This window comes from Phoxinus phoxinus, assembly GCF_949152265.1.
Source record: "Phoxinus phoxinus genome assembly, chromosome: 15".
Taxonomy (NCBI): domain Eukaryota; kingdom Metazoa; phylum Chordata; class Actinopteri; order Cypriniformes; family Leuciscidae; genus Phoxinus; species Phoxinus phoxinus.
Genome location: NC_136890.1, coordinates 18,934,474 through 18,960,760, shown reverse-complemented (window position 1 = coordinate 18,960,760; position 26,287 = coordinate 18,934,474). Strand labels below are relative to the sequence as shown.

General features: G+C 37.7%; 1 protein-coding gene across 5 annotated transcripts in view; it reads left to right on the top strand.

The window, feature by feature from the left end:
* Positions 1–23,577, top strand: part of grid2 (glutamate receptor, ionotropic, delta 2) — a 394,784-nt gene extending 371,207 nt beyond the window's left edge. For 4 of the 5 annotated variants that reach the window (XM_079637090.1, XM_079637092.1, XM_079637091.1 and 1 more), the window contains exons 14-16: positions 3,237–3,403; positions 13,643–13,883; positions 21,199–23,577. In XM_079637090.1, the coding sequence (XP_079493216.1) occupies positions 3,237–3,403; positions 13,643–13,883; positions 21,199–21,627 (837 nt within the window). In that variant the 3' untranslated portion in view covers positions 21,628–23,577. Of the gene's footprint in view, positions 1–3,236; positions 3,404–13,642; positions 13,884–18,842; positions 19,065–21,198 lie in introns of all 5 variants that reach the window. The other variant, XM_079637093.1, reaches the window with a different exon arrangement.
* The last annotated feature ends 2,710 nt before the right edge of the window (positions 23,578–26,287 follow it).

Genomic DNA, 26,287 nt, shown 5'->3' with positions numbered 1-26,287 from the left:
AATGTTGGAGCATTATGTATATATCCTTTTAAGCACTTTCATTTACTGCTGTTCTGGGGAAGATTTATATAATTTATATTAGATTATATAAAATGTATCTGTGCTGTTCTTTCCAAATTAAATATGTGTCCGCAATAGGTGTGGCAGTATAAGTGTGTGCATAATTCACTTGGGTAACTTTGAATGAATTGGGTTTTTTAAAAAAGAAAGTAAAAACAACCTCTGCACCTCGTGAAAATTATGCAGCTGTGTCCTTTTGGTAGTTATTGATTTCATAAAAGCTTTGATTTGTTTCATACAGGGCTTACTTCTCAGCAAATATCAGTTGAATCCTGCTGTTTTTATAGTGTGTTGTCATTTTCCCAAGCCATTGAAACCATGAGAGTGTTGCGAGCAGTACATTTCTAAAACAGTCGCATCCAATGTGTGCCTTTATTTTAACAGTGCCCTGTTGTTAGGAGGAAACGTTGAATATGTATGGGTGAATATAAATCTAATGAGGGCATGTGCTTGATGCCTCCTTTAAAAACAATGTACTGATTAGGATGCACTGAGCATTGTTTGCTTTAGGGAAAATGGCTTCAAATAATTACCTTGGCACAATTAAAATCACAGCCACTGTGTTTGCTATTGCTGGAGGGCTGTAGGACATGCTTCACTTTTCTGTCAGTAATGTCCTCCGGGTCAAGAAGTTTCTCTTTTTCTCACCTTTTTTGCCACTTTCAGCCAGTGGTATATTTCTTCGCTGTATGCAGGCCCTGTCTCTGTCACATGCCCATTACAATGCAGCTGTGGCAATTTTATCACCTGCAATTGTACCACGGGCCATTTTTTTCTCTGCTGCCTGAGTTCAATTGAATTAAAATCAATAGAAAAGGCCTCCGGTATTACAAAACAATCTCTATTCAGTTTCTCAATTTAATGTACTTATGTTGTGGTGAGAGGTGTGTGCTTGCGTGTGTCTGTGTGTAAATACATACAAGATGAATACATGCTCTTACAGAGATGCAGAGTACACAAATTTGAATTATTATTATCAATCAACAAATGTCAATACGATATTTAACCGATTTTTTTATTGAATATGATGATATATGTTATTAAATAAAATAATACATTATTTTAAATGCTACAAGTGAATTTAGGTCAAATTATTAGTGTTTTTAAACATTAACTTTAGATGACGGGAAAGGTAATCTACATGTAAACATTGGGGGAATGAGCTGCACAATTAAACAATATCAACTGATAACAATAAATAAAAAATACAGTATCTCTAATATTGGCCAACAGCTGATATACATTACTTGCCCACCGCCCCCACAAAAGCAAGAGAGCTTTTGTTAATAAAAGTAGTTAATAAAATGTATTCATTTAATATAAGTGAAATTGTTTTTGTTTTTTTGTTGTTGTTGTGTTTTCATGAAAAAATTATAATGAACCACAGCATTCACAGCAAACTAAGCATTCATTTTAAGTAAGAGGAAAATTCAAAGATATTTAATTTATTTATGGTATACAACATGGGTATACCATATCATATCATTAAAATAAGAGATTTTGTCAGGCCAGTATGAACATGATGATGGACTGGAGTAGTAATCCTATATTCGATTTCATATTTCGTATATTTTTTTCGTTAACCAATTAGTCTATAAAATTTAGATTTTTGCAAACCGGCAAACTGACCCCATACCAAACCTGTCCAAATTTTTTCACCCACCCAAACCCGCACAACCAAATTCAAAACTGCCCAATCTGGCAGCACTGCATAGATCCTGTGGTTATTATACATCTCTGTGGAATACTTTATTCTGATTGGTCCATCGCGCCATCCAGCTATATGTTATAATAAGTGGTACAATACCTAAACTTGACATCTACCTTACTAGCTATTAATAAGCAGCGATTAGGAGTTTATTGACATTATTGCAAAACTGAAATAGGCCCATTTCTAAAGCTCTATGCAATATATTTTGAAACAAGCACCCGAGCATATTGAACACTTTTGAAGGGATGCTGAATGAGGGGGAGGGTTATCGGTCAGTTACGGGGAGAGTTATCATATCAGTATGTAGTGAAGTTGCGTCTGCATTCGTTGCAGTGAAATGACTCCTGCTCTTATCTAAATAAGCTCTTGATGTGAGAAAATGCTCAGTGTTTTCTGAAGCCAGGAGCCACTTGCAGACCATTTTAGTGCTTAGCAGACTGACCTGTAGTTACACTTACCATGTCTGGTAAGCCGTTTGGAGTAAATAAGATGTTTACTCATTTGATAGTGATTTTCTCTGAAGGCAGTCTCTCTGATCTAGCTCTGTCCTGTTGCAGACTGTTTTGAAATGCCTGAAAAATGCATGAGAAGGCTATTAAAATGTTTCTGCCTAAAAAGTCAGCCTTGTCTACTACCAAAAAACCCACGCAAATGTGTGTACATATTTAAATCAACAGTTAACGGTATCTTAGCATGAGGTCGCTTCAAAATATATCCTTATATATTTTAAATAAATATATGTTGAACTGCAGATAGGCTGGAACTGAAAAAGAAAGCTCTCTGGTTTTCATTAAAAGGACATTGATTTTTTTTTTGATGCAAGACTTTCGTAACCTTGAAATGTTCTCTCAGAGGATAGAGGCCATCTTTCTCTTGACTTGTTCAAGGATAGCATCTTCAGTGTCGGAAATGAATACCCCTTTTGTATGTAGCTGTTGAATAAAAATAGGCCTTTTTAGAATCGAATTCATTCGTAGAGCTGAAGATTAAAGTCTAGCGCTTTTGAAAAGTTTATTTTCACTCAAAGAGCAAAGATTGTGAGTATTTAGAACTCTATATTATAGCAAGGGTTTTTTTTTCTGCTGAAATTGTTTTGGTAGAAGTAAAATTTAGAAACAGCAACCCTGCAAACTAAGTTTGAAGATGTAAAACCTCCTTGTGCGTCGCTTCTCAGCCGTACTTAATAAACAATTAATGGTAAAAGAGTAGCAAGGTCCTGCTGGGATTTAATTAAGGCTTGATTGTTTTTCACCAATGGTGCTTTATGTGGACCAGCCACTCTTGATAAATGTTCAGCACCTGGTTGCGTTATTTATGTATACAGTAGTTGGTTCCCACCTGATTTGGTTTTGAATTCGTCCTCATGTGCCTCTCTCTTTTTCTTTGAACGTGATTTCCATTGCGTCTCTATTAACTCTCCTGTTCTTTTGTGTACACATGTATGTCTTTTTTCTCACCCTCTTAGGTGAAGTACGGGCGTTTTGCATTTGTGTGGGATGCAGCTGTCCTGGAGTATGTGGCCATTAATGATGAGGACTGCTCGCTCTACACCGTGAGCAACAATGTGGCTGACAGGGGCTACGGCATCGCGATGCAGCACGGCAGTCCCTACAGGGACGTCTTCTCTCAGAGGTACTGTATGATGAGATTCTTATTATCCATATGTAGCCATTCGTCTCTGGGGCCCTGCTGTTATACGAGAAGTGATTTTTTAAAAGGAAAATTCAATTTAAATTTGGCATTTAAAGTCTGAGTTTGTGATTTAAAATCAATTTCTCAGAGAGAGGAGAGCGGGAATGGTTGTTAAACAGCCTGAGTTGTAACACAGTCAGTTTAAAACATAGAAAGTAGGTGCATGAAATCACTGTTATACATGAATGCCACCCTCAGTAACAGTACAAGTTGTAAGTCTGAGTAAAAATGACAGTACAAATTGCAGCAGCAGCAAAGCAGATATCAAATACGTTAACGTTGCCATAATCCATAACATGCTAAAACTATTCTGAGATTTTTTATGATTGAAATAGTATTATTATAAAACGTTTTGTCCGTGTGCTTTGCAGTGTGTTCCCTAAAAATCCACTGGAGGTGGGCGGTCCTTATTAACGGAAACGGGCTATTGTTGTGGTCTTAGACAGCCATCAACTTTAATTTTAATACATCCATTTAAAAAGTTTTCCTGTGGTTCCTGAAACAATGGCGAGGATATTGCACAGCATTATATGAGAGCGTTTTATAAAAGGCTTTCAGATTTAGCCAGTCTCAATTCTTTAAGTGAAAAGACAAACTCTTTTGCCTCACCTAAGAGGAAGTACTTCTACGCAGTAGATACAGCACCAATGGAGATCAAACGTATCAACATACGATTCTTAATGGCAGGAACGTGTTTTTCTGCTCCATTGCTTTAATACGGGGAGCTGAATAGAGAATAGAAATGTTAAATCGCTCACTCTGAGTGAAATTGCTATACTGAGATACCACTATAGTGACAGACTGGGAAAAATATGATAGCATGGAGTGATGGCCCCATTGTTGATGCAAAAGTCGATACATGATCTGCGTTTACTCATCACCAGGAGTCTTAAAAGAAGAAAAGAAGAGAATGAGTGGAAAACTTGACTTAACTCTAAAATGATACGGTATCAAAAAGAAGATGCATAGTGAAAGTGCATGTGTATTTTAAAGAGCTCTTACCTTTCCGAGCCACAGATAACCATCTTCCATCTGGTGTTTCCATGCATTTGGACTAAATGCATTAGTTTTTGTCTGGAGAGTGCACAGGAAGCACCGATTCACCTGAAATGTAATAAATACTGTGACAATGTGTTTTACAAATACAATTACAAATACAACAAACAATTATATTTATACAAATATTCTGTATATTTTGCAAGTACATGTCAACTTATTCTACCAACCGTAACCTACAGGTAACAGTCTACTCTAGTGAGAGTTAGCTAACATGTAGTTGCAAAGTTATTTATAATTATTCTAAAGTGGACCAAAAAAAAACGTGTAACCCATTTAAATATTTTAGTAAGTAAAAATTACACAATTAATGCAATCTGCTTTAATCCACATGGAGACATTTGTAGCATTCTGTAGACGTTGGCCCCATAGACCCTCATTGAATCTGTGCTGCAGTTTGAGTCTATAGCAGATACCTGAACCATAGATTTTATTAATAGTACAAAATTAATTGACCAAGTTAGTTAACTGACCAAAAGGCAAACACAGCATTTTGGGTTCAGCCAGGATGCTGTGTTTCAATGGAAGTCTATGAGAGCAGAAGGAGTGTTAGTTGTATTGGATTAACTACAATTTGTATTAGGGCTGCATGAAATATCAAAATAAAATCAATATCGCAATATAGCTTAGTGCTCATGATACGGTGTTCAGCATCTTATAGCAGTTCAGTTCATCTATGCTCTGAGACCTTTTAAAAACTGTGTACGAGTGCTGTGCTTCACTTTAAAACTTCCAGAACATATATTTATTAGCTGGAAAAAAAATATATATAATAAAAAACACCACAATACAATCTTGTTGGTTTGGTTCATGGAAAAGGTATATAGATACCCACATTTTTAAAGTTTACCCAAATACTTTCGCTGTAAATAGATGGTTCAAACTCAAAATAATAATAATAATATTGAGAAAAAAAAATGTTTTGCTGATTTTTACAAATTATTTTTAGATGCACTCCCCTACAAAATAACCTAAATCATTCTAGAACAACTAATTATTTTTAAATAGAGCAGTTCAAGTAATCTAGTGAACATTCCGCAATATATTGTGGAAAGCAAAAATATCACAATGTAATTTTTCCAATATTGTGTAGCCCTAATTTGTATTTCTCTTCAAACAGTGTATTTTTGGGCAAGCTTTTAAATGACTGACAGCATTTGAAATGCCGGACACAGAGTGCTTCGAGGCAGAGATGTTATTAACACATTTTTTCTTGCATATTTAATTTGTAAATATTGTAGAAACATTTCTGACCTTAATTAATTATTTTTAAGTCATTTATTTACAGGTATTTTGAAAAGCAGCGTTTTTCAGGAATGTTTGATTAATTACATTTGGATTTTCTTGAAAAGCACCAGTCGCTGCTGTTTGTGTAAGTATTCTCAGATGTGTAAATGTAGATTGATATAGTCTGACTGCTACCAATCCAAAAATATCAGGGGGGTTATTGCTTATTGAGTACATGTGGTTTATAATCTAGCATATTGGCAATTTCAAAAATCATTATTTCTTAGGTTGAGATCTAAATTACACATTATTGATTGGTGTGCTAGTTCACACTTGAGGCATATGAGAGAAAGAGAGGCAAAGAGTGTGAAATAAAGAGCAACAGAGAGAGGTATTTTAGATGTTTTGATTGAAGGCTTAGCATTGTGAGTCAGAAAAGTGCTCTCTTTCAGGTTGTATGTGATTGTATCTTCAGATGGTTAAACAGATGGCATGTTATAGAAATGTGTATACCTGTGATGCAGTTGCACGTGTGTGTCTTTGTGCACCATTCAATACTAGCATTAAGTTGGCTTGACGTTTGATATCTGCAAAATGCTATTGATTGTATATTGCGTGAGCCCATTCGGTTGTGAAATAAATAGGCATTATTACACATGACTTGACAGTTTGTTTTATTAAATATCAAAAATCTAAAAGGTGTGCATCATACCTGGCACCTCCATGAACACTTTACAGTTGTTTTTTGACTGTAAATCATTCTCTTCAATTGCTATTGAGCTTTAAATGATACTTGTATACCAAATATGACTCCAAATATGAAGACCAAATATGTAACTATAGAGACGGTCCCTACATTTGTGAATATTGAACATCCAACGTCAAGCCAACTTTATGCCAGTACATCACTGGTGTTCTGATTTTAAGTTACCGTAGTTAGTTAGTTAGTTAGTTAGTTAGTTAGTTAGTTAGTTAGTTAGTTAGTTAGTTAGTTAGTTAGTTAGTTAGTTAGTTAGTTAGTTAGTTAGTTAGTTAGTTAGTTAGTTAGTTAGTTAGTTAGTTAGTTAGTTAGTTAGTTAGTTAGTTAGTTAGTTAGTTAGTTAGTTAGTTAGTTAGTTAGTTAGTTAGTTAGTTCGTTCGTTCGTTCGTTAGTCATTTGATCATCCTAATTCTAATGTAAGAATCCCTATAACTATTGCTCATACGTGGGTTCAGGGATTTGAACAATTTTAATCTATAAAATGGATGGAAAAAATTCCCGTAGACTTGAATGAATGACAAACCCGAGCCATTTCTAAGAACGAGAGAGAGAGAGAGAGAGAGAGAGATAATTTTTTTTTAAGACTGGTCAAATTGGTAGAAATGCAACTGTAGTTGGTCATACTAGTTCTTAAGTCTTAACTTAGCGGCTATGTTTATGCAACTGGCCTCAGAATATCTTAGCAACCACATAACAATGGCATGGCATCGGTGCCTTGCACCCTAGCGTCATGGCAGTGCATTTTGTGCATTTTAGGGAACATTTTGTGCAACAACCACTCGAATTTCCTTCATAAACTGTAAAAATGTAGTGGTATCTTGTTGTTTTCATCAGCGGGGTTATTAGAGGAGTGAGAACCAAGAGTAAAGACCAATTACCCTATTAAAATGGCACACTCTAGAGCGATCGCCGCTTATACCTGACATTTTGCAGCCCACAGTGCCAGTCAATTTCCAGGACAGATGCGATCTTGCTTATACTCCTCAGGGCAAGATACCCATGTCAGACTGGTTATGGCCACATGTCGCCTGTTTACACAAAGTCAGTCCCTTAGCAAATTGTGCTGGGAACACATGACATTTTGGACTCATTGTCCAGCTGATAGAAATTGTTAGAACAGAGCTGCACTACACTTCTGCCATTGAAAGCGCTGAGCTTGGTAAATAAATACAGTGCTAACACTGCAGATTTCTACCTCATTGTCACACGTATTTTGGTTTCATTATTCTTGTTCAACTTCATGCTGCTCTGCGCATACCAATTGGTGTCTGACTTGAAGCAATGCATGCCTGTTCGAAATTTTGTCTTTTATTATTAATTATGTCACTGTGACATATGGCATCAAAATACCGCGAGAGCGATTCGAGACCTTACGGCTGACTCAGACGGTGCAGCTTCTCAAGAGCACGAGCTCTGATGACGACACAGCTGTTCCACGATTGGCCACGATTATTCTGACACCTTCAATTCCGCTAATGCTCACAAATCTGTATTTTTATAACAGTAAAAGCTCTTTTCATGTAGTCACATGTTATATTGTGTTATGTTTATCAAAATAAACCTGATAAGAAATGAAGACCCCCACTATATTGGTAATAAAACAGTATAGGCTTATGTTGAACTTTATTCTATAGGCTTAAGTCGAATACAATATTGTGTTTCGGTTTGGTTTAGTTCTAGTTTCCTTTGTTCTCATTTTCCTGCCAATGGTTGGTTTCTAATTAGTTCACACCTGTAACCTGTTCTGTTGATTAGCTTCCCTTGTGTACTTAAGCCCTTCATTTTCCTCAGTTCCTTGTCTAGTGTTAATGTTGTGTTTGAGTATGTAGTGCTTGGGTTCCCTCTGTTCTCTCTTCCTGTTTGATCATTTGGATTGCTACAACTTAACATTTCTTTTGAATATACAGTATGGGGTGTGCAGGTCTACATAGAGAGATTGGAATCTATGGCTAATAGAGTGGCTATTACACTGATATAAGTGTCTTTCACAATCTTTTGAGATGTCTAACATCCTTCAGATATCTGGGTCATATTGATAACCTGAGAGGAAATTCCATCTGTATTTCCCAGGCAAAAGAACTGCTTGCCTTTTGTCTTTTTGTTTCTTTTCTCATCGTGTTTTCCCAGCTCTTATCAAGTAGTTTGTCTCCCCGCAGACAGAGACATCTAATAACGTGATCATTTCTGCCGCAGCTGGTTGCCATAGCAACAGCTCCAGCAGTCCACACTCGATTCAGCGCATAGGGCCCGAGAGGCAAGCGAGGAGACTACATGACAGACAGACCTGAGGAGAGAACCGCAAATCCCCACCCGCATTATCCCCAAAGAACAGAAAAATGAGTTTGAAGTGCTACCGCAACCAGGTGCACTGAAAGACATAGATTCGCACTCAGTGTCATACTGGGGTCTTAAATGAAAGCTTGTTGCAGTTACCAGATCACCCAGTTGTCATGGAGAATCCGGTTGATCTGGACTCGTGCTGTTAACAGGGCCAAGTGTTTGTGTTTAGCCCCTGATATTGAACATGGACCAAAGCCAGCTGAACTCCCTTGACTGCGCTGGTCAGTGATAGTGCAATTCAAAGACAAAAACACAGAGCGGAGCAGGTGAATTTGTTGCTTGCGTTTTGCCCTGGCCTGTCAGTCGAGCACAACTTGTTCAGCACAAACACCACTTATCTCCTTCTCTTCGTTCTCACTCACCTTTCCCTCCATGTATCACTCCATTTTGGGAGGAGAGGGAATAAAGAACAAATAAGAATGTTTGCTGTTATGAAGCCGCGGTTTCTCTGTAAGTGCCCTGAAGGGAAAGGCAGCAGGTTTGAATCGTTTTTTTTTTGTAAAAGGGCAAATTTTTTAAAGACCTCATACATTTTTTATTAGAATTTTGTGTCTGTTAACTTCTAGATAGCGTATATCTAGAGGTCATATATATGCTAGTGCAGGGATATTATTTCAAATATTTATTAGTAATTAAAATGTATTTGTAAAATGTAGAAATGGCGTAAAGACGCATGACATGCGGAACGAGCTGAAGTTGTTTTTAAATATAATGTCTTAAATGACTGTTGTGTTATTCTAAAATTCCCCTACCACTCAACTACATCCCCATCAGGCCTCACTTGATACTCTCATCCACAGACACTTTGTTTTGGGTGCAGGAATGGGTCGTTTTTACAAATATAAGCAGCATGGCACAGCGGTTCAACCGGATGACTTTATTTAGCGTTCATGTAAACACTACGGTCGGATTCATCAATCAGAATTCATTCATTCCGATTGAAACTAAAAAAAGTGTGCATGTAAACATAGTCAATGTGAGAAAGAAATCCATGCTCATCAAGTAGTTTTTCTTTAAAAAGGGACATTTATAGTAGCCTGGTTCTACCAGACTCTCGTACATTTCATTTGTACAGAGAGTCTGGCCTCTCTCCATTGACAAGCGTTAACTTCCTTGAAGGTGGGTCCTCTGTTGAAGTTTAAAAGTATTGGATCTGCCCAGAGTCACTCTGGATCTGCCATAACCAATCGCTAACGTTTGGTCATGACGTATGACGACTCAAACTAGCGCACAACCTCAACGTCATTGTTCTCAGCCACTTCCTCTGTTCGCTGATTGGACCAGCAAAAAATGTATCGGAGAAAACCCAAGAATATACCACAATCCCAGACCTAGTACTGAAGGAAAATGAAAATTGAGCGGAAGTACGTAGGAGGGCGGAGCCAGGCTACATTTATAGTGCATGAGGGGGGGAAAATCCAAGTCAAAAACTTTTTTAGAGAAGTTTAGTAAAAAAAAAAAAGAAGAAAAAAGTGAGCAGGCAAAAAAATTAAAATCTTTCAGCATATGGCCATCAGTGGGCTTATCTTCTCAACAAACAAGCTAAAATCTGGTCCCCTCTGAGATGTCTACTGTCATGTCTCTCCTGAGACGTATGAAGACAAACATGTGGCGTTTCCTCAAGGGCCAAACTGGACAGTTCTCACAGGAAAAGTACCTGGTGTTAATTCCTGTGGATCTCACCACTCCTCATTTGTTAAAAACGCCAGGGTGTTAATTCATTAAACACAGAGACTGTTAATTTGCCCAGTACCAGCTGCTGGAAAACCACAAGGTCAGAAACGCTCTTTCCAACACAAGTCCTTGAATGTTGACACTTGTATTAGACTTGGGTTGAAAAGCGGCATAGAATAGAATAGAATTTACCTTTAAGAATGGTTACACAAGCCATACTTGCCTCCTCCTTGCCATCCTATCAGTGTGGTCAGATGTAACCTATTATCTCAGCCCTGAAGCAGCGCATGGCATGTTGACCCACCAAGTGTTGACACATCCATCATGGCAACACTCATAAATGTCACAGACTAATTTTTCAAGGTTAGGCCGTTCCATATGCCTGTGATAGGAGTTGTTCTGTGGTGACCTCCAGTGGGAATGAGGTCTTAAAGGAATAGCTGTGTGTTACTGAAGACCAAGACATCTCATCTCAGAACTCATTCATCACAGCAGTTTAATACCATGGAAAATGAAAACATAAATTGGAAAATGCACCAATGTTAAAATAGCTAAATGTACATATCTGTCACCACGGTGGGGGATCATTTATCTAACCTCACTCGAAGACATTTCGGAGTTATTGTTAACTAAAGCTCTTAAAAAAAATGCTGAACTAAAATAAAATGCAGACAAAGAAATTAACCTTGACATCTAACTAAGTTTAAGTACTACAAGTACAATAAAAATACTAAAAATATAATGAAAGATTAAAAAAAAATCTAATTCAAAATATGAATAAATACTGTTAATAGTATTTAAATAATACTAAAATAACACACCTGCATCCTTCTGATTACATTAAAGCAGTCATGCTGTACTTTTTTTTATCTTTTAATGTTCCTTTAGGTTCACTCATGATGATAGTTTTTTCTCAAAATATATTTGCAAAGCGTGATTATTTTGTGAATATTGGCAACACAAAGATATCGCATGGCTTCTCAATAGCTGGAATATACTGCATTAGTCAAGGTGCTTTTTTAAAAGTACTACGACTTGAGGGAGATGTTCATTTTTGATTTTGAGTTACTGTAACAATTCCATCGGTGGGACATTGATTACAACTTTGCTTACTCAGTCACAGCACTTGGCATTGTAATGGCGCTGGATCACAGCTCCCCAGGTATGTTTTGTGCTGTTCTCTTGAATTGTCCTCATTGTGGTTTCAGGTCTCTGCTATCGCACTCCGAATCCTCTAATGCAACATATGTGGGCGGTGTTGCATTGCTAAATGTTGTTGGCACGTTTAAAATGTGATCTATAAAGCAAATCTTTCAACATTGGCCCACCTTGTTGTGAGTCCTGTGAGCTGTGTCCATAGCAGAATGTGGATGGGTCATTCTCCATCTGTTGAGCGCAATAGGACTTTTTTTTTTTTTACTCCTGTATTATATTGTTATGAGACAGGGATATGGATATAAAGAATGAAGGGTAGCTTTTTGAATAAATGTTGAACAGGATTTTAGACAGCATTGTGTGTTACTGTGAATTCTGAACATTTCCATTGTGTGTGTGTCTGTTTGGATAAGTGTTTGCTGCAGCTGCAGTTTGGATGTGAATATGGGCTCTTGGAAGCGCGCTAGTCTCCTCCTCTGGGGCTAAATGTGCGCTGACTCCTGACTGCAGACAATCAGGCTAGAGAGAGACCGCCACGCAATACAGATCAGCCAATCAATGAGGCAAATTCTCCTAAACCTTTGTGTCCTGTATTCATTATCATTCATTTGCAGCCGCTGGACTGGCATTAGTACAAACTGCCATCACTACATCAGAACACACTCATTCTTTATGGCGAGGAAGATGCCATTATTTCTGAGGAAACACTGCCCCCTGGTGTTGGGGAAAAAAAGTAAATCACTGCAGCAACAGATGCCATTGAACAGACTGGGACCATTACGAGTTATTTATAGGGTGTTACACAGATCTCAGTGGCTCAATTAATGTGTAAGAATGAAGCAATCTGACATTAAATTTCAATCCATAACACAGTCCATTTCTGTAATGCGACACAATAAAATTGTGCATACTCATGCATGTATTTAGGCCAGTAGTAAATGTCCAGGCATGGAGTGCAGCATTCAGTTATAAAAAGAAGCTTTATATTTGTCTTACTTTAGCCGACTTTAGTTAAGGGGAACTTTTCTGTCTCCTGTCATTTTAAATAGGAATACACTAGTTTCAGATGGTTGATTGTAGTGGATTTTAATGGGGTCTCTTACCTTGGCTTTTCCTCTTTTAAAAAGTGCAGGAATTGCCTGAATTGTCTTATTTTGAGCTTCTTCCTCTACACTTCATACTGTATAAGTTAAAATCAGTAAAATTCAGCTTTGCACATATTCAAGAAAATCATAATTTTCAATACATTTTTATATTATTATGCATTGTCAAAGGTTTTTGTTTTTAATAAATTGCTATCTTTAATACTGCTGTCATCAAGCATTTGGAATTAAAATTTCTATATACAATGTATGTATATATATATATATATATATGTATATACAGGTCAAGAATGTTCTCAACCTTGACCTGTAGGTCCCTGTTGTCCAAGACAGTATTCAATATTCAATTCATTATTGGATATTTATAGGATATAGTATATTTGTGGTATTTCTGCTGTAATTTTAACAAAGTTGCTTGTTTTTATTAACAGAAACTGGGAGTATTGATATATTAAATGAATTAACCACAATTCATTTTGTGACTGAGATTTCAAGAACCTCAATAAGAACAAAATTATAAATGATTACAAGTTAGTGATTTATAATAATTCAGAAACAAAGCTGTTTTCATAAGTTCAAAGTTAATTAACTGCTAGGTAACTTGTTTTATTAGCAAGTCAAATTGTCCAAAATGGCAACAAAAAAACATCCATCCAAAAAAATATCATCACACACAATATCAGAAATCCACACCATTACACTTCCAGCCAAAATCCTCTTGAAATACGCCTAATATGTGATGGTATGGATTCTTCATGACCTTTATTCCAGGATTAATGCTGTAACATAGACATAAAGTAATTTGAAAAGTGCCTCCGAATAAAGAATCATCCATATGTGTGTCTGTTTTCTTGCTGTGTCCAGGATCTTAGAGCTTCAGCAGAATGGGGACATGGACATATTGAAGCTGAAGTGGTGGCCGCGGGACAGTCCGTGTGACCTGTACTCACCTGTGGGCACTCGTAAGAGTGCCAGCGCCTTGGACATCCACAGTTTTGCTGGGGTCTTCTTTGTACTAGCAGCCGGTGTAGTGCTCTCCTGTCTTATTGCCACGGTGGAAACCTGGTGGACGCGAAGGAAAGGCTCCAGAGTCCCATCGAAGGAGGTAAGAGTCTTAAACTCTTAAGAACAGGGATGAGGTTGATCATTAGCTTATCGTGAACAGAAGAGTGTGGAACATGTTTAAATACAATAACTATGGAGATTGTCAAACTGGCCAAGACCAGATGGGATCCAATATAGTTTCAGAACTTTAGTTCAGAACAGAAGTTCAGCAACATCGCTCCTAAATTTCCCGTCAAAGGCAATGGTTAATCCCAAAATTAAAAGTCGTCATTTTCTCTAAAATAATAATTTACCATTTATATTATATTAAATGGTACTGAAGTATAAAATGTATATTACATAATATAAATTTAATTAATATAAAATAATATTTTGAATATTCATAAAATTTTTGATTAAATGACCTTGTAGCTAGTTTAATAATACAATGGCTTTTATACTTCAGAAATTAGATGATTTTCTCTTGTATTTGGAATGCGATAGTCGCAAATCAAAAGATGATAATAATAATTATTAATATTTTAATAAGATATTTTCACTTTTGAAATTGTAGTATTTAAGCCATAATACACCCCTGTGACCTCAAATCATTCTGTATTAATGCAACAAGTTGCAATATTGCTCAGCAATCGTAACCAATCTAGACTTACACCTAACAAACACTCTTTAATAACACCATCCTTCTGGACTTCTGGACACGTCGCACTGCATTTTGTTTGTTCGACGCTTTCTACTGTAAATAACATAAATCCTGTGGACTTATCTGCCTTGGAACAAACAGTTAAGCAAAATCAATACCGGTCGTACGCCATCAAAGCCTTGGTAGGATATTAGTAACATTAACAAAAAAAAAGACACGAGATTAAAAAGAGAAATAGTCAGCATTACAAGCAGTAGATAAAGCACTTTTTCTTCAAATAATTTGTTTCTGATAGCGCACTTAAACAAACCTCTCCAAAAAGAACACAATGTTGTTCAATTGCCTGCCCAGCACATTAACTGTAATAGAGCTCTGTTGAGAAAAAAAGAACAAATAAACAGGTGCTAAATAATATACGTGCTGATAAAAGCTGCATATATCTAGATAATTACTTTAGGACGAGGCTCTAATTTTTCTTTAATATCCCATAGCTAATTTCACGAAGATCAGTTTAGATGAATGTGTTTGCACATATTGTTTTTCTTTGTTTTCTTGTTCTTACAACTGTTTGCCTATTGTTGGAATCCGGTTAACATTAATTAACAAATAAACCCATTGCTTGCATTTCACATGACAACACTTCAATGTAACAGACGTAGCAGTGACAGCACATTCATATGGCTGTGAATGAACCTTTGTGATGTTGCTCTTGACGCATTTCTTTGATTTGATGAGTTTATGGCTCCTTGTTATCTTCTGCAGCTGTCATATTGTGGGTGTTCTTTTTCCTGATATTACATCCCCATCTCCCGCATTACTCCAATCGAGTCCCATCACCCACCCACCCCCGACATACACACCTGACCTCTCCTCACACCCCTCCGGTCTGAGTCATCAGACTCTCCACAGGCCAAAAACACAGCATTTCATCTCCAGCGTTCCACCTGAAAAACAAAGTAGTGCTTTTGATCTGCGGTCAGGGGCTTTTTCTTGTCTTCCGTCCTCCCGCCATGAAGCAGCTTTTATCTGTCAGGGGCAGCAGCAGCAGGACGCTCATGACCCCATGAGAAGAGCGGCTCTCCTTCATCCCTGCTCCGTCCACTCCACTGCTCACCATAATGTTCAGACATTTATATGGACAAATTATGTTCCCTGCAGAAATGGCAGATGAGCTTCAACCTGTTAGTTTTTTTTATTACAGCATGCCACAATTAGCAGATTTAAGTCATAAAAAGCTGAATGGCTCATTTGCACTTGTTTATAAGCAAGGTCCAAAGTAACACTGAATTAAAATGGCCCGGGAACTTTATTGGGAACTGTGACATTACATGGTTTGAATTGGATTGAATCGATAGTCTGACCTCACTATGTGAGGGATTTAAAGCACAGACAAACTATCTACTAACTAAAGAAATCTTCTGTCTTGGCATTTTTGAATAACTTTTTCGCACATGAAAAATGTATTATCAGGGCTTTATTTAAGATGTCTTAAGTGTTTTTCCTCTTATTAAAGGTGGTCTGAGGTCGTAAGATTTTTTAAATGTTTTTGAAAGAAGTCTCTTATGCTGCATGTTTGATCACAAAATACAGTAAAAACAGTAATATTGTGAAAAATATATATATACACACACACACACACACACAAAATAAAATAACTGTTTTCTATTTGAATATATTATTTCTATAAAATAATAGTAATTTATTCCTATAATGGCTGAGCTGAATTTTCAGCATCATTACTCCAGTCTTCAGTGTCACATGATCCTTCAGAAATCATTCTAATATGCTGATATGGTGCTCAATTTTTTATATTAGTATTATCAATGTTAAAACATTATACATATTTTTCAGGATTCTTTGAAAGGAACAGAAGTTTGAAATGGAAATCTTTTGTTATAATAAATGTATTAACTCACTTTTGAACAGTTTCATGCGTCTTAGCTGAATATAAAATTATTAATTTCTTTTTTAAAAATCTTACTGACCTCAAACTTTTGAATGGTACTATACCGGTGAAACTCAAAAAAAATTGAATATTGTGCAAAAGTTAATTTATTTCAGTAATTCACCTTAAAAGATTAAACTAATATATTATATAGACTCATTACATGCAAAGTGAGATATTTAAAGCCTTTATTTGTTATGATAATGGCTTACAGATTATGAAAACCCCAAATTCAAAATTAGAATATTGTGAAAAGGTTTTCATAAGCTGTAAGCCATAATAATCCAAATTATAACAAATAAAGGCTTGAAATATCTTGAAATATCTTTTGCACGATATTCACATTTTTTGAGTTTCACCTGTATATTATATAATATTCTTTTTGTATTATGCTGCACTATACATTGCACTTTGTCACAAATATGCATTGTCATATGACAAATATATAATTAATAAAAGTAATACAAATATGAAGAGCAATACAATCTCATTTTAGCTGATAAATTCACCTACCATTGGCCTCAAAGTTAACATTGGACCTTCTGTTAAGTCATTAGTTCTAGCTAATGTAGTGGTGTAGTTGAAGATGTAACACTGAGCGCAGAGATGATTCTCTCATGTAGGGTGGAGCGCTTTGGCAGTCACTCTTGAACCCTCTCCTTTCTGCCCCAGTGGTTGGATCATGCTGATTTGGGCTCATTCCTCGAAGCACTCTTCCAGACGGTTCCATCAGAGTAGAAGCTTGGCAGAGCTTTGCACAAATATTCACACAGACATGCTGATAAGCACACGTTTTAACACACACACGGTTCAGTGAGCGAGACGTGTTAATGCCAAAAGCGACCAAGACAAGACAAACGCTAAAAATGAGCACACATCACACTCATCTCACAGATGTTTTTGGTTTTACAATTAAAGCTCTTTGGTTTATAGCAGAGTTAATTTAAGACTTCTTTACTGCTTTACTGTATTTTTGACTTGTTTTCCAGTCTAATCATTTATGCTTTCAGAAAATATTTTAACGAGTTAGGTTTATAAATATATTTGTGGTAATAAAAATAAACTTACATTGAAATACTAAATTAAATTAATAAATTGATTATACTCTATTTATTTATTTTAAATAATTTAAAAAATGATCTTGTTTTAAGGAGAATTGGATAATTTTTGAACAAGGCAAAAATACTGAATAAGATAATGATTTTTGCAGTATTTGTTGTCATTTTGTCTTTCCTAAATGTCATTTTGGCACATCCTAAAAACCATACTTCCATCTTTCAGCATGATGCAACTTTCTTTTTGGTGTGTCCCAGTGCTGTCTTGGTACATCCTTAAATCTTCCTAACTGCTTCCTCTTTTCTTTGTGATATTTCTTGACACCTGGCTAACACTGAGTTCATTGCACATCAGAACAATAGAATGACTTTGTGCTTGTGTCTGTGTCTGACCCACACACACACACACACACATTGCATATGCCATGGTGTTAGTTTGTCCCTGTTTCCTCTCTCTGTTTCTCTGTGATCTCGCCGTCACGGCTCCTTCTGTGGTGTCGCAATTGGTCAGAAATGATTCGATATGACAAGTCGTCAAAACGAGTTCCACCTCGTAGTGATGAATAACCGTTTTCCACCCAAGTCAAATGTTTTTATAGCGCACCACCTGCCAATCCAGAGAGGACGAGCAGGCGGTCCAGAGAACTGGAGGTTTTGCTTTATGAATAAGCCATTTCACATGCCAAGCTTTGTGTTTTAATCATTCCTAAAAAAAACAAATGATGAAAAGTTCTTCACCTCAGATGTCTGCTGTGTCATTGATATTGTGGCTGTCTGGAGTCCTGCGGTGCCTCTACATTTCTAGGCCACGGTATGAGGTCTGCATTCAAATAACGGACTGTTTTTCAGTCTTAGAAGAAAGAAAAAAGGAAAAAATATATTTTGCCTGCTTTTATTCCTATTATGTTCAGAGTGGCTATAGTAGTAGTAGGTATTTGAAAGTCAGACCTCATGTGGCCGCATAATTAACAGAGGCCGCCGAACGCCAAACAGCGATCTGTGTCAGTCATTACTCTGAAAATGTTTGGTTATTTTTCAGAAAAGACCAAAACAATCATGTTATTCTGCTGTCAAAGCCTGAAACTACTTTTATTTTGTTGATTTTTGTTTTATAGATAAGTACTCTGTGTTGAGGGGTGGGAGAGAAATGCAAAATGCCATTTTTACCATCTCACACTTCCAGGTATCTGGCTCCTTGGACATAACAAAAAAAAAGAAAGAAAAAAACATCTGTGTGCTGACTGTTTGTTTGTTGTCTTTTTCTATTCATTCCCCCACCTCTCTGAAAACAACCTCTTTCCCATCCTCTCATCTGCCTGCTTCATCTGTTGGGTCATGTCCTTTCACGCACGCACACAGACACAAGCAGACGGACCGTCTGTGAGGCAAGACGAGCCGTGTCATGAGCCGCAGACTGACATCATGCTCACGCTCAGGCCTTCCTCCAATCATTTGTCACCTGCATGCTGCGCCACACCCCTCGACTCCAAGCTGAGGCACACGTTCGCCATCCCGTCGCGAACTGTCTTCTGCCAGCACTGAGCTACACTCTTTCCACACTTCTCCAAGCCTCGAGCCCACGTAGGTTATGAAATGCGCAAGGATAAGTTTTGTACGGACTTAAGCAATCGCACATTTGCTGCTGGGAGAGAATCCACTTGGGTGCTACAAGGAAGGCCATTACCATTTATTTCCCGAAATGCAATAATACAGCGCGGTTTTCAATACCAATCTTGTTCAAGCCCACAGAGATCAATCCATTAGTAACAAACTATAGTGACTAGACAAAATTGGCTAAAAGAATACAAAAACAATCACAGTGCAAACATGACAGGAAGTTATTTGAGCTGTGTAGCTTATGAGGAGCAGCCCAGCAGGCTGGCGTTTGCAAAACTTGTTCAATATTAAGATTGGTGTGCCTAATTCAGTATTTATTCTCAAATTTTGAGAGGGGGGAGGGGTACTTACAAACTGTAAAAGTTTGATTCCAGATAGATTAGAGCAAAATGTGTCTTTTTAAATTGTACTGTAACCACTTTAGTCTGACTGAATCATACTCATCTGGCTTTTGTGAAGTTGGACCAACAGACCTAGATAATGCGATTGTAGCTCGGCTACATGTTATAGATACCTATTGGCCTTTGCGTTGTGCACATGCTCCGGAAGACAAAGATGACGTGCATATGTATAGAATCCTTCAGATTGAGATTCAATTACACATTCTGTCATGTATACTTGGACAGTTGCAGACTGTAGCTTCTGCAGCTCCATTATAGCTGTTAAGAACCACTGGTTTAAAGATTTCACACTAGTGTTACATCAATATCTGCACTCTCAGGAAAACAATTGGCAAAACTTCTACCTAATTTCAAAACGGTTTTCCCTGGATGAATTTTGAGTATTTAAGCTTTCGAATAATACCTTATTTATGATGAATACTAAAATACGTGTTAAGGAAAATAGGCGATACAAAAGTGGAACAAGTGTCCCACTACCGGGACACTAACAGTTTACAGGCTATAGATAGGCCTTCATATTTCTACTCTAACTTACTAAACTGCTCTTTTTAGGGCTTGATAAGACACCAAGTTGTCCCTTTAAGGGTGTTCCAGTGACAAGCTGTTGTATCCCTAAAGATACCATTTTTGCAAAAAAAAATTCTGACAGTGAATAAATCTCAAGATAAAATGCATAGGTTTAGACTCATAATGCAATCTCACCATGCCCCAAAAAGAAAAGTATAAGGGTATTTATCATCTTCAAAACACACCAAAGTATTTTGAAGCACAAGGTCCCTGTTTAGGTCAACAAAACACCACATGTAACAGCCTTCCCACATTCCTCTTCCCTTCACACTTTCACCCCTATTATACCGCCTTCCTCCACCGTGGTGGTAGGACAGGTACCTACGAACTGCCCCCCTGACCTCCCGCCCCCCCTCGGCCCGACCAGGTTCCCCCACCTCCCCTCTTTACTCAGGGCCACGCTGCCTGCCGCTGGTGGCTGGAATCAACTAAGTGCTTTATGCTGGTCCAAACCAGAGGCCATTTTATCTCTGAGCTCCCTGCAGCCACAATGTCAGCCCACGTCACCTCGTGAGTTCTTTAAAGCAATCTACATATTTTATCTTATTATATACTAGATAAGCTACAGTTTTGTCACAACCGTGGTTTAGATGGCTTGAAAGTGGAAAGGTTTTGTAGACTGTATCTACGTATCCAAAGATCCATCTGTCACACGACGTTCATGTTGATGATAGTCCAAGGACAGTTCTAGTTAAGACTGTGTTTTCATTACCGTAGCTCAGTATGTTTCCCTTTTTGTACCTTCCCCCCCTCTTTCTCTGTCTTGCTTTTCATGCAAACACTAAAACCTCATTGGGCCTGCTAATTCTTCATCGATATCCGCCCTCAACCTTCTTCCAAATTTTATTTTTCCTTTTCCCAACTGCATCCGAAACACTTCCTTCACATCTCATTTGCTCACCATTCCCTTCCTCCTTCACCGCCCCCGTCCGTTTCCCTGTTAACCACCTTGTGCTGTCCCGCTTCACTAAACCATCCCACTCTCTATCTGCTCTTATGAATACACACCCCTTCACTTTACACCTCTTTTCTCTTCTGATCCTATAACAACCTTCGCTCCTCCTCCTGTTCTTCTCTCCTTCCTTATTTTCCCCACTCCGCTTTCCTCCTCCCGTTCTCCCCTCCTCTAGGACGATAAGGAGATCGACCTGGAGCACCTTCATCACCGGGTTAACAGCTTGTGCACGGACGATGAGAGCCCCCACAAACAGTTCTCCACCTCCTCCATCGACCTGACGCCCCTGGACATGGACTCCCTCCCGGCCGCCCGGCAGGCCCTGGAGCAGATCAGCGACTTCCGCAACACGCACATCACCACCACCACCTTCATCCCCGAGCAGATCCAGACTCTCAGCCGCAGCCTGTCGGCCAAAGCCGCAGCCGGCTTCGCCTTTGGGGCCGTGCAGGACCACCGGACTGGGGGGCCCTTCCGGCAGCGAGCCCCCAACGGCGGCTTCTTTCGCAGCCCCGTCAAGACAATGTCCAGCATCCCGTATCAGCCCACCCCCGCCCCCAACTTTAGCTACGGCAACGACCCGGACAGGGGCACCTCCATATAGACTGCAGGAGTTCCTGTGCCTGCGAGTTCGAAACAAAAAAAGAGATATATGTAAATACAAATGTTCCTTTTTGGTTGTCGTTTTCTCTTGACTTTTGCTCTTGGCGATGGAGCTTGCTTGTCCCGACCGAACTCGTCGACAGGACGAGGATGGAATAAAATGATCATTATTGTCATTGTGGTTTGTCGGGAGATTTTCTCTGTGAACTAAATGAATTTGCCTTTTGTTTGCCACATTCGATTTTGTGGGGAGAGAAAAAAAAAAGACTATCAAATGTTGCAATGATAGTATGTTTACCTTTTTGTTTTGGGTTGTTTTTTGGGGGGAGGGGTTTCGAAAAAGACTCTGCCTAGTGTTTCCCAGATGTGCAATAACTCAGTTTAGAAGAATCTTGTCAACTCATCGACTGAATTGTGCTTCTTCTCAGCGCTCTGTTAATGCTCAGTGCTCCCTCTAGCTGAAGCGTTCGACAAGGCGCTGCTAAACTGAGAGAAAATAACCTGCTTTTCTCGGAAGCCTCACAGTGAGTGACTGTGTTTCTAAGGACCTCTCATCCTCTCTGCCTTCTCCCTGAAGTCGAGATCTACTTTGAGTCTTTAAACGGACACTCTGTGGAAAAGACTCGATTGAACTTGAAATAAAAAATAATAAACATTATTATACCGTAGGGAGGGATGAAACAAATGCTACTAAATGTCTCTTACTGACTTTAAGTATAACAAATCTTTAATGCGTGGAATGTGTCTGGTCAGAGAGTTTTAACAACAAAATAAATGTTCAGAGCTGTCTGTAGTTTTAGTTTTCTCTTTTTTTATGATTAGTTTTGAGATTGCTTCTGTGCCATCATCTTTCATTGATTTGCACCATTACACCATTAAGAGTTTGTATTCACTTCTGTAGCCGTACTCCAGGATTCGACAAAAACGTTCTGTAGAATAGCTTCATTGTATATGCCACAATCTCGCGGCTGTGCGTCATAGATTTTGGAAATCAAAGAGCGAGAGAGTTTTTAAAAGGAGTTCTTAACACGAGCCTTAGGAGACGGGGCTTTTTTTTACTGTTCAAATGTCAGTCCTCAACCTATTACTACGCCATTTGAAGACGCTGTTACAGTGGCGACTTTTGAGGGGTTATTTGAAATATCTTTCTATTTCATTTCGTAAATGTTAAGGGTAATATTTATCTAACTTTTTTTTTAAGTGCTAATTGTTTAAACAAGGCCATTGAGGTGTGGTAAGTTTTAAAGAAAAAATACACCTTTTGAGGACAAAAAAACAAACCAATCCTTTTCACTAACATAAACTGTATTAATATTTACTAATGTTAGTTGTTTAGAATGAGCTTTCAGTTTGTTATCCTCTGACTAATTCGCAAATGTTGTGTGTAGGAAACGGCAACAGTGTTTTGACGCAAGCATTCTAGATGTACTTTTCTTAAGATATGATTAATGAAAGACTATAGGAGCAATTTTATTTAGTATCAGTTTAAAGATTTTTATTTAGAGTAAATGAAGAGACATTAAAGTGTATATTTTACATGCAGATACTTTTTTTGTTGGATTTAAAGAAGATATAGAGTATAATATCTGAGTCTGTAAAGCTCAGTTAGCCACTTTCACATTACAAGGAGTTCTCCACGGTTTCTCTGGCGGGAAGACATTTTCATTCGACTTCATTCCATTTTGATTTTCGAATCTTTCAAAAGGAGGCAAGGTTTTTTCCCCCGTAAAAGAAGCATGCAAAACCTGCTATGCCTGTAACATTTTTAATTTCATACATAGAATTGTACAGGATTACATCATTTTCAACTGATTATAATGTACAGTATTTAATATAGGCCTATTTTGTTGTATGTGTTGCATATTATTCAAATGGAACAAACTGAGGCCTCTGTTACAAGTGGCAAAGCTTTCTGTGTATAATTTGTCTAATAAACATGTTTTCTACAGTGGTTTTTGTGGTGTTGTCTGTATCATCAGAAATGTCTCTCAATGCTGTGAAGAGTAACACTGTTCTACTTTATCCCTTCCACCTCAGGATGAGCTGATGCTTTGAACACAATGAAGGATGTGGTCAAAGGTTAGCCACATTTGGCTTTTGACTTTGTGAACCAGATTCATGCACTACAGGTCAAAGTGAAAGGCACCACAGCGTTTCAAGTCATGCTCTAGTGCTTGGAGAGTTTGTCGCCGAGTCTGACCCTGAACCTGTCATCGTGTTCCAGATATAGTAGGCCAAGTTATGCGATTCTGTTTATGTTATTTATTTGTATGTATTGTTTAATGTTATACTTTTTACCAAACACCCTGATGCACCAACATGGTCTTTTTTCGTCTTTATAATGATAAAAAGTGTTACACTTACAGCACATAGCACCTGTGAAGGCTGGCATGCAGTTGAGATCTGTAGCTCATGTACAGTACAAGGAGTGATGTGCAATTCCAGACATTTTATGCTGCATGTACTCTAAAAAAAGTTGCTGCCTTCAATTTTTAAGTACAATCAACTTGGATGTTTAAGTCCTATCAACTTAAATTATATTTAACTGACTTGTAATCTTGGGTCATTTATAAAAAATGTAAAAAAAGTTGAACGTTTTGTAACTTATTTTACAGTAATGTGAAAACATATGTTGTTTTATTTTTTTTACAGTGCAGGCCTATGGAAAAAAGAGGATAGCTTGTGGTAAATCAAATTAGAGAATTAGACATTGGACAGGCTTTCACTCAAATTCAAGGTGTTGAATGTTTTATTGTATGACGAACTGCAGTAAAACGGCTGTTTGTATTTTGATAATTGAGGTGAAATTCCTCTTCAAATTGGCTCTTACCCATCATGGCCTCCTAATAATCCCCATCCACTGAATTGGCTCTATCACTCTCTCTCCTCTCTCCACCTGTATCTGGTGTGTGGTGAGCGCACTGGCGCCGTTGTACTCTGGCTGCCATCGCATCATCCAAGTGGATGCTGCACACTGGTGGTTGAGGAGAGATTTCCTGATATGATTGTAAAGCGCTTTGGGTGTACAGTAGTATATGAAAGCGCTATATAAATGCCTCATTCTATTCTATTCAAATTCATTCTCAAAAAAATTAACACTTGATCTACGGTAAGTGCATTACATGTCCACTAGATGTCGCCTCTGATGCCTTTTCAGTAGATTTTCAGAAGACATCTCTTAAAAAGAGATGCATTTAAGTGTGCACCTGTTCTGATATTTAGAAAATCAGAAGTCTTATTTGTTTCATGTATTATGGAAAACACTTAAAAATGAAATGCTTGTGGATTCAGTTTCACACTTTGAAATGTGGTTTCAGGGGGGGTTAATTACTGAACAATTAAAGTCTGAATTTAATCCAAATTATTACATTTTATCTATAGGCTATATAAGAAATAATTATTTTTGTTACATGTTTCAAACGATTACTTTAGCTAGCTGTGGCTGAAATTAATTTTATAATAATTATTAGTATTATTAGGCCTATTATTCGTGTTGGACATTTTATCGACTTGTATCAAGCACGCGATATCTCTGGGTTTCCCGGGAGACAGGAATGAAGAAAGCAGCACGCAGACTCGATCGCGGTGGAAGCCCCCATCGAGACACATTTTGTGCCCTTTTTCCAAAGAGTTCTTCAGGCGTGTCGAATGGAACATTGAGTCGCTATTGTCCCTGGGACACTTTAATAATCGACGGCAGCAATCCCAACCTGTTGTTTGCTTTAGGACCTATTCCAAGACACACAAGCCGCCTGAGTGAGGCTCCGGTTGGGGTGAGCTCAGGCGCCAGTCCGCAAGCCTCTGCACTCTATGAATTCATGAATAAATGTAAAAAGATGAATGTGGACTTTTTAATGCCAGAAAACCGGAATTAAGGTCATGTGCATCACTGCGTTACATACTTGTTTCGGTGACTAACCAGGGAACGCAGCTGTAGCCTATGTCATTAAATGCACGGTTTTCTCTGCGCATTTATCCACGTTATATGGTTTCACTCCTGAAAATGCCTTTTCTTAGTTTCACGATATTTAGTCATTATTCCATTCTTTTATTACTGGCTTTTGTAGGCCTTTAAACATTTGTTTAAGTAGCCTACAATAATTAAAGTGCCATCTATAATTCAACGAAAATTACCTAATTAGTTGCCTATTAGCCTATTATTATTCATATTGTTATTATTAATCTTGCTGCCCCTTCTGCGCTTGCTCTCTTTTTAAAGCTCGTGACAGCAAGGGACTGTCGCGCCTCCAGATCAAGTTTCTGATCTTTGGGAAGCTCTTTTGCTAAAAGGGCGTTCCTTAAATCGGATCAAAAGGTTTTGAACTTGTTAAAAAAAGAAACGAAACTCAATCTGGTATAACACTCATTGCTTGAGTGTCTTATGTGCACCAATAGAACGAATTATTGCACTTTATTTAATGTTTATGTTGCATAACTGATTTTTGAATAACTGAGAGAAGTAGCACACCTAGTATATGTATTAATTTATATAGGCTAATTATTAGGCTACATGTACGATTAGGCTATAAGCACGATTAGCCTATATTATAACTAATAAATAGATACCCTTAATTAAATTAGAAAAACATTTGTAGGCTAAATAACTTTCTAATATGCCTAACTTATTACTAAAAGTTGCAAAATACAAAATGATGCATGTT